Here is an 8,899-nt window from a genome sequence, read left to right on the forward strand (position 1 = left end):
CCCTTCTAGTTCCACACTGTAAATGTCCACTTCTTTCCTCAGGGCCACTTTCAAAACTTCAGGAGAAAAGTCACCTGTGTTCAGGTGCTTGCTTTGTGTCACTGGGGCACTCACCTGGGCCCATTCTACCTGTGGACACCCACAGGCATTTCCTCCACTGCAGCCAGTGTTATGGCTGGACCAGCCCTTGTGGTTCTTCCTGGGACTATAAGACACATTTAAGCAAAAACCATCAGAAAACTTTGAAAAACCAGGTTTATTACAGTCTTCTACCTTTATTCGAAGTGGTGCTTTCCATGGATTCAGTTATCTGGGGTCAATCACAGTCTGAAATTACTAAATGGAAGATTCCAGAAGCAAACCATTCATGTTAGAAATTTCATGATTTTCTGAGTAGTATGATGAATCTTGTACTCCCTCTGTCTGTCCTGCCTGGATGTGAACCATCTCTTTGTCCAGCATCTCCACGCTGTGTATACTGCCCACTTGTGAGTCACTTAGTAGCCGACTAGGTTGTCAGATCTACTGTCCCAGCATCTGGGTGCTTGTGTCAAGTCATCCTTATAGCAGCCTCATAATACGTCACAATGCCTGTGGCATTCACCTCCCTACACCTCATCACATAGGCATTGTGACACCTTACGACAGCACCGGAAGAAGGGTGAGTACATTATAAGAAGATAGTTTGACAGAGGGAGAAACCACGTTTACATAACCTTTATCACAGTATATTGTTATAATTCTTCTGCTTTACTATTAGTTATCATTGTTAATATCTTTTTGCGCCTAATTTATCTATTAAACTTTATCATAGGTATGCATAGGAAAAGTCATAATATGTATAGGACTCGGTACTATCCACGGTTTCAAAAATCCACTGGAATCTTGAAACATCTCGCCCACAGTTAAGGGACACCACAGACTTCACAATCAAAGAACTTATTGTTAGGCACGTATGCTAGGGTACCGCTCATGACTCTGGTTGTTTTGTTTTAGAACTTTGTTTTCAAAAAGTTAAATGAAATCAACTATATAGAAGAGGGAGACTATGAGCTCTTTCTTCATCCCACACTTTTAACCTAAGTCTGATCAAGAATTGCGTTTGAAGGGCAGGATGGGGCGGGCCAGATGAAAGCAAGGGGGCGTGGCATACAGGAGAGGGATCTCGAATTGCTAAAATTTTTGTAGGAAACGCCATAGAAGATTTCAGGGACAAACGCCACGGGGAGAGGGTGGGTGAGGAGGTGAATGCCAGGGGAAGAGGTCTGGGATGTATAGACTAAGACCAGGGAGTCAGGTAGGGGTTTGTGTCAGACAGAGGCGGGGTCAGCTCTCTGGTGCGGCCAGTTTTACCGTGGGGGACAAACCCAGCCAGGAATCAGGAGGCCTGTGGGCGGCACTGTCACACGCTACGTGGTGCTGGCAGCCCTACTGGAAACACTCTATGTTCACAGCACAGCGCTATGGTGGTAACAGCCCCTCCCCCCGAACTTCCTCTTTAGCTCGAGAAAAGGGCTCCCTGGTGGCTGCTTCCTTGCGCATGTGACTCACTGTGGTTGCACCGGCTGCATCTCAATCCTTTCTTTGTCTCTGAAAAAAATCCTTTTTGGTGATGAAACACCTGGTCAGCTCCCGCTTACAGCCAACAGGCTGTTTGGAAAGATCCCTGTGGGGCCGTACATGGAATGGGGAAGGGCTCAGGAGGTGCTGGAAAATGGACAGGAACAAGTGAGGTGAGATGAACCCAGAGAAACTATGATACCCCATCGTGAACCGAACACAATGTGGACAGGGGTGTCTTTCCCTGTAGAGGCTTTAACGAGTTCTGGGATGGAAAATGAGAGCAACAAGTTTGCCACCCTGTTTTCTGTGGCTGGTCACTCCTGGCTTCAGGAGAACTTGCCACCAGGATCTTTCTGTTAAAAAAAAAGAGAGACCAACAAACCCGGGACCTCAGTTGGTTGTGATTTCTTTAATGCTCACAGCCATCTTTGAGTAGGATGCGTGATCTCTGCTATACAGAATGGGAAACTGAGGACAGAGAAAGGAAGCGAATCACTTGAAGACAATGCCTTAGGAAGTGCCGACGTCTGCACTTGAGCCCAAGTCTCTCCAATCCCATCACCTTCTTTCTGCTCTGCCTGCAGATGCTCTTACAGTGGTTAATGTTAATGTTGCATAAGGTCTTTTCACACTTCACCAACTAGTCCCCTGACTTTTCTCCCAGAGAGAGGCTGTGATGCCTCCAGCTAGGACAGAGCTCTCAGCAAGTCCTCATTGGCTTATCTTCTTGATCTCTGAGTACTCACAGGTGGTGGTGGCCTCCTTGCACTGAGGCTCCTGTGGCTTCCTACTGTGAAACCTGAGGTTGGCGTACTGGGTTTCCTGCTCCTCTCTCGATGGAGAAGCATCCATGGTGGGTGACACTTGGTCCAGAGGTCCATCTGGCACAGGGTTTAGCTGGGAACCCTGAGTAAAGGGGAGAAAAGAGAGTCAGAGAAGAACAAATCAGACATGGTCTTAAGTGGAAGTTGGGCTGATGAAACAGTTTTTCATTCACCCTCTTACTCCACACACACTGCTCATGAAGTCAACTATTTGCTCATTCATTTAAAAATTTGTAATACTACAATTGATTAGACCATATCGAGGGCTTAATAATCACATTTCATCCTCACAGAAACTACGTATAAATGATACTCTAGTCAGCTCTGGTGGGTGTGGCTCAGTGGATTGAGTGCTGGCCTGCAAACCAAAGCATCGCCAGTTCGATTCTCAGTCAGGGTTCTTGCCTGGGTTGTGGGCCAGGTCCCCGGTAGGGGGCACGCAAGAGGCAACCACACATTGATGTTTCTCTCCCTCTCTTTCCCCTTCCCTTCCCCTCTGTCTAAAAATAAAGAACTAAAATATTTTTTAAAAAATGATACTCCTATCATTTTCATTTATGGATAGGGAAACTGAGATGAGAAGAGGTGAAGAACATGCCCAGAATTGGTAGAAAGTAATAGTTTTGAAGAGAAGTTTCTGGCAGGCTGTATCTGGCAGAGAGGTGAGGTGGGATGAGGGTCAGCAGATCTGGGGCAGGAGGCTGGCCCTGGGCTCTGGGAGATAAAGGGGAAGTCAACTCCCAGCTGTCTGTCCAGCTGAGAACAGAGGAGTGCGTTTGTGGTAATGCTGGGAAGCTCAGTCTGCACTCATTGAAGGAACATGTCCAGCCCCCCCCCCCCCTCCCCGCACTCTATGAGAAGATACTCACATCACTCACCCAGGTGACTGTACCCATGACAGGGTCTTCATCATTCACGATCATTCGTCCCCCTGCTGCTTGCTTCTTGCAGAATTTCATTCTAAAGGAAGAAGTTGGGAGCCACAATGGCCCAGCACAGGTGGGCAGGCTGCCCTCACTCCCTGAAAAGACAACTGAAGCATCCAGATCCCGGAACCGGACTCAGAGACCCTCCTGACATATAAGTGAGTGCTCCATCCCCTGGGGTGAGTAGGTGTTTTGACAAGACTAAACTTACATCACGATAGGCCCCTACGCAGGGAGAAACTTATGCACAAGCGATCGTAACACTGTTATTCCTGAGAGCCCCAAAGTAGAAACAACCCAACTGTGCTTCAGTGAATGAGGAGACAAATAAAATGTGTCCCATCCCTACCATGGAGTATTATTTGGAACAAAAAGGAATAAAAAAATGGCACATGAGCTTTGAAATCATCGTGCTATGTGGGGCGGGGGCAGGGGGAAAGTCAGTCACCATGCACCATGTATCGTAGGAGTCCCTTTATATGAAATGCCCGGAACGGGCAAATCTAAAGAAACAAGACATAGATTAGTGGTCGCCTGGGGGCTGGGCTGAGGATGGTGACAAAATGACCAATAAGGGATGTTTTGCTTTGTTTTTGTTTTGTTGAACGAATGAAAAGTTTTAAAATTCATTGTGACGATGGGTGCACAACTCTGTGACTGAAGTAAAAGCCATTGAATTGCACCTTTAAATATATGGAAATTTTATCTCAATAAAGCTGCTACCCCACCCACTCCCCCCCAAAACGACCCCTCTGTATGGATTCAGCTCTGCTTTTCTGGGATTCAGGGCCCTCTCTCTGTACTCCCCACGACTCAGCTCCCTGTACCTCCCGGGGACACGGACTTACACACAAAAGGAGATGAGAGACAAGCACAGGGACAGTAGGACCATGGCACCAGCACCTCCAAGAGCCGCAGGACTCACTCTGGAAGCAGATGCTGACTGCCCTGCTGGGAAGAGGGGCGTGAGCCCACCCACTCGCAGGACCCAGTGTCTTATCTTCCCACCTCCTTGCAGAACCGGCTATAGGTTCTGTTCACACAGGTGGTGAAGGGTCAGGTCCTAGCAAATCACCACCTTCCTCAGTCTCCCTTCTCCGCAGCTCCATCCTCCCTTTGACCCCTTCCTTTCTCCATTAGCCTCTACCCTCAGCAGGCCCCTGACCTCGCAGCAGCAGGACAGTGCCGCTCTGGAACCCATAGACATTCCCAGCCTCGCAGCTGAGTCTGAGGCCGGCGCTGAACCCCATGCGGAGGCTCAGTGAGCTGTTGGCCCAGGGCCCCGCGGAGCTGGAGGTGACGGTGTAGGAGGCATTGCTGTGGTTCCTCTCCAGCAGCCCCTCCCCCAGCCGCCAGTGCAGCGAGGGGGAGGGCTGGGCTCGGGAGGAGCAGCTGCAGTGCAGACCCTCATCCTCCCAGGAGCAGGAGGGTCCCAGCAGCCGTGGGGGGTCTGTAGGGAGAGAGGAGAAGGGTCAGAGATGCCTCCGCCCGCCCAGGACCCAGGTGCCCTGCCGCCAGGCTTCCCTACACTCACAGACCACTGAGAGGCTGAGAGAGATACTTCGGGAGCCCAGAAGGTGACGAGCTTGGCAGGTGAACTGTCCTTCTTCCCCAGTCGCCACACGAGGCAGCTCCAGGATCGAGGTTCTGGAGATGGGGGCTGCGTTCAGAGCTGGGGACCCCCGGAACCAGCTCAGCTGTGCAGGGGGGTTGCTGTCAGCCACACAGAGCAGCCTCAGAGCCTCGTCTTCCAGGATGGGAAGGGATGAGGTGTTTTGCAGAATCTTGAATGCTTTGGGGAGAGAAGTGAAGTTAGAGAGAGAGAGAGAGAGAGAGAGAGAGAGAGAGAGAGAGAGAGATAAAGAGATAGATAGATAGATAGATAGATAGATAGATAGATAAGAGAGAGAGAGAGAGAGAGAGAGAGAGAAACAAGAACACAGGGACAGGCACCCACCAACAAGATGTGAGGGAAGGAGATGATTTTCCTCTTTGCCTCTCCCATATCTGATCCTATTCACACTGTGATTCCCCCTCAGCTCCATGGTGGCCCCAGCGCAGGTCCCAGCCCAAGACGGAAGTTCTTTCCTACCTGTGACATTTCTGTAGGACATGCCTATGGTAAGGTTCCGTGGAGCATCTGGGAAAGAAAGTTGTGGCCCCACTTCAGAGAGGAGGAGTAGAGGGAAGTCACCTTGAACCCAAGGAGGTGGGGTGGTAACCAGGAAGGTGGGATTGATATCCTTCTGGCTCACTCCCCTCCTGCACTCAGTAACATGTTTTCTCAGGTAAGCTCAGCCTCCTCTACACACATACACACACACTCACACACATACATCCACAAAGGCTCGAGTGTGCCAGTCTCCCTCCAACACCAGCCATCCCTCCAACACTCACAGGAGACATTGAGCCGAATGGTTTCTTGTGTGGTCACCCCAGGTCCTGCAAGTGTCACCAGACAGGTGACTGTGGTGCCGTGGTCCCTGGGCTTCGGGGTGAAGATGAGCATGGAGGAGCGAAGGATCTTGGGATTCTGAGAGTCAAGAGCATCCCCCACCCATGAGAAGATGAGAGGACTTCCCGCTTTGCAGGACCCTGGGAGGCTGCAGCTCAGCTGTGTGGGGCGGCCAGACTCCAGAGGCTCCAGAATGTGAATATCTGGTTTCTGTGTCAGGTCTGAGGAGGAGATAGGGAGGTGCCTGGGACCTGGGGCTGCAATGAGGATCCAGAATGTGACCCTGCCTGGGACCCATGCCACAGGGCCTGAGTTCACTTCCAGGTACTGTGTCGATTGGATTTAGTAGCGTCCCAAGGTCTAGTTCCTGTTCTAAGCTGGGCCCCATGTCTCAGCATTCTCTCCTAGACCCCTGCCGTACCTGTCACCTGCAAAGTCAGCTTCTTATCTTGGTAAGTATATTCCACATAATATCCAGGATCCACTTGGAAGACATAGGTTCCTGTGTCACTCTTCCTGGCATCTCTGATGCTTATGGAACAGTTGTTGGTCGTGGGGTCTCCAAGGAGGAATCGGCCCTGAGTCTGTTTCTTCACGTGTATATTTGGGCTGTTTGTGGCCACAGGATATGTGTAGCCTGTGCTGGCCTCACTCCAGTACCAGGAGGTGTAGAGTCTGCTAGAGGGGAACCACAAACTCCTCGGGTAGGAGAAGGAGCAGGGCACGTGGATGCAGAGACCCTCCTGCACCCTCACCGATTCTCGCACTTGGAGCTCATAGCCTTCCTTCTCCTGCAGAGACTCTGGGGGGACACAGAAGCTCAGCTGCAGCCCCAGCCACTCCTCCCCTGTCCATCCCCCTTCCCAGGCCCACTCACCCCCCCACAGCAGAGGCAGCAGCAGCAACAGGGGCACCATGTCTTCTCACAGGGCAGAGCGGGTCCCAGTCCCTGTGTCAGGGAGGGAAATGCCGAGCTGTGGGGTGGGGCAGAGGATGCCCCAACAGGAAGCCATGGGTGACAGAGCTGTGGCCAGGCCTGGAGGGGAACTTGGACTCCATGGGCTGTGGGGGTATGGTGAGGATTGAGAAATCATCCTGCCTCACGTCCCCCAACCCAACCCGGCAGGTGGATATACCCAGGCCTCCAATGTGTGAGAGGCTCACCCAGACATGAATCTGAAAGTGATCACCTTGCACATGATATTTAAGTCAAGAGGGAGGTCACTCAGGGATCATAGAGGTCAGAGCTGGTCATGTTGACTCAGGGGACCCACATTCCAGCTGAACCCATTACATGTTCTGAAAAAGATAATTAAAAAAAAATTTAGACCACTCAAGTGCTGGCAAGAGAGGAAAGAATTTAGATCCAATCACAATGGAGGGAACCCAGGGAAAAGCTGAGCATTAAAGCCCTTTATTCTGAAAGTTTTCAGGACATGGGATGCACACATGTTCCTCTTCAAGGCTCTGAGGGTCTGTGGGACAGCAATGGCACACAGTCCCCGCCCCCTAAAATGGGACACACGCAGGGAGATCTTGCCTCATTTAGTGGGGACCCCAGAGGCTAGCCCTCAGCACAGCAGCAAACTTGCCACATTAAAGCTCATGAAACTCCATCTTCAAGGCCCCTCACACACTCATACCCTTTTCAAAGCCCCAGCAAAGGCTGGAGTGATATGCAGAAATAATCTGCAATCCTACTGCTCTTTTGTGAAAGAAAAACAACTAAAACATTTTCCCAAATACAACAATGAGGTGAAATAGGTCAGACATTCCATAAACAAGTTGGGTGATTAAAACAAAATTTCTTAAACTGTACAGGATAAAGAGAAATCTCAATCACCTGTGCTGGAGGAAACACTGGATTCTCTTCTATTCTTTATTTTATATCAATATAATATTAATATTTATTACTATATGACAGAATTATTCTCCTTTAAAGAGGCAACAAAAGTGTAGTCAAAAAAGGTAGAGAATGTGTTATGGAGGTGTGCCAGACTAGAATCCATACGACTAATAAAAATAGTCTGTAATTTTTTGTATTATCTTATATTTTGGTTTTCAGCATTTTAGTTTTTCTTACCTGATGTGATGTGTTTTCTCACTTCAGAAAAGTTCATAGGTGCCCCTGGTTCCTTTTTTTCAAAGCAGTGATCTCAACATTAGCATAAATATCAGGTTCCACACAACCTGGGGTTGCCCCTGCCGCAGGGAACAGGCGACCCAGAGGTAACCAGCTCTACCCACACCCACCCCAGTCTCCTCATGTACTACAAACAATATTGTCTTGTGCAAGCAAAGGACTAAAGGAAGCAGCATTTCCTTGGTTGTGCCCCCACAATTCACATCACTGAGCAGTCTAGCAAATTGCAAGCTGGATGATAAAAATGACAAGAAATAAGCGTTGGCAAGAATATTCAGAGAGAAGGAACCTTCTTGCACTGTTCCTGGAAATGTAAATTGGGGACCACTGAGTAAATCTGTAGGGCAGGTCCTTGATAATTAGTAATAGAGCTGTCGTAAGATCCAGCAATTCCACTTCTGGGTATTTATTTGGAGGAAATGATAATACTAACTTAAAAAGACATATACACTTCTACATTCATTGCAGCATCATTTACAATAGCCAAGATGTGGAAGCAACATCTTGTCCATCAATAAATGATGAAAAAGTGGTACGTATACAATGGGCTGTTACTGTGCCACAAAAAAGGAAGAACTCCTGTCATTTGCAACTATTGTACATGGATGGAACGTGAGTGCATTTCGTTAAGTGTGATAAATGGAGAAAGACAAATACTGTGTGACTTCACAATCATGTGGAAACTTTTAAAAAATAATCCACCTCATAGACAAAATAGATGGGTGGTTGCCAAAGGCAGAGGGAGGGGTTTGGGCAAAAATAGGTGAAGGTGGTCAAATGTACAAACTTCTACTTATAAAGCAATTACATCATAAAGAAGTAATGTTCAGCATGGTGACTGAAGTTAATAATAGTGGGTATTAGTATTATACTATTAACTCTAATAATGTATTTAGTAATACTGTGTTGGATATTTTAAAATTACTGAGTGTACATTGTTAAGAGATAAAATTGTTGAAAGTTCTCATTACAAGAAAAAAAAAGTGTA

General features: G+C 48.5%; 1 protein-coding gene across 7 annotated transcripts; it reads right to left on the bottom strand.

The window, feature by feature from the left end:
- Positions 1–217: 217 nt before the first annotated feature.
- LOC112310123 (sialic acid-binding Ig-like lectin 5) lies at positions 218–8,598 on the bottom strand. Of its 7 annotated transcripts, none has more exons than XM_071219994.1 (11): positions 7,852–8,596; positions 6,959–7,067; positions 6,646–6,717; positions 6,190–6,570; positions 5,711–5,989; positions 5,406–5,453; positions 4,848–5,105; positions 4,479–4,763; positions 4,162–4,261; positions 3,257–3,347; positions 220–2,469 (listed from the first exon to the last, which is right to left on the bottom strand). In XM_071219994.1, the coding sequence occupies exons 3-11, from the start codon at positions 6,683–6,685 to the stop codon at positions 2,275–2,277; spliced, it is 1,677 nt and encodes a 558-aa protein (XP_071076095.1). In that variant the 5' UTR covers positions 6,686–6,717; positions 6,959–7,067; positions 7,852–8,596; the 3' UTR covers positions 220–2,274. The 7 variants fall into 7 exon arrangements, with proteins under 7 accessions (XP_071076098.1, XP_071076096.1, XP_071076095.1 ...); XM_045200270.3 differs by having other exon boundaries at positions 6,646–6,830; XM_071219995.1 differs by having other exon boundaries at positions 219–2,469; positions 3,266–3,347; positions 6,646–7,067; positions 7,852–8,598.
- Between the last annotated feature and the right edge of the window lie 301 nt (positions 8,599–8,899).

The sequence above is a fragment of the Desmodus rotundus genome, chromosome 12 (genome assembly GCF_022682495.2).
Source record: "Desmodus rotundus isolate HL8 chromosome 12, HLdesRot8A.1, whole genome shotgun sequence".
NCBI classification, from domain to species: domain Eukaryota; kingdom Metazoa; phylum Chordata; class Mammalia; order Chiroptera; family Phyllostomidae; genus Desmodus; species Desmodus rotundus.

Bases quoted from the DNA above. Each gene is read 5' to 3' on its own strand.
- LOC112310123 (XM_071219994.1), bottom strand. From the start codon at position 6,685: ATGGTGCCCCTGTTGCTGCTGCTGCCTCTGCTGTGGGGGG. The intron at 4,262-4,478 runs GTCAGGGGCCTG...TCTTCCCAGCAG, and splicing joins CACTGTCCTGCTGCTGCGAG to GGCAGTCAGCATCTGCTTCC. The intron at 3,348-4,161 runs GTAAGTCCGTGT...TTCTTCCTTTAG, and splicing joins TCTCTCATCTCCTTTTGTGT to AATGAAATTCTGCAAGAAGC.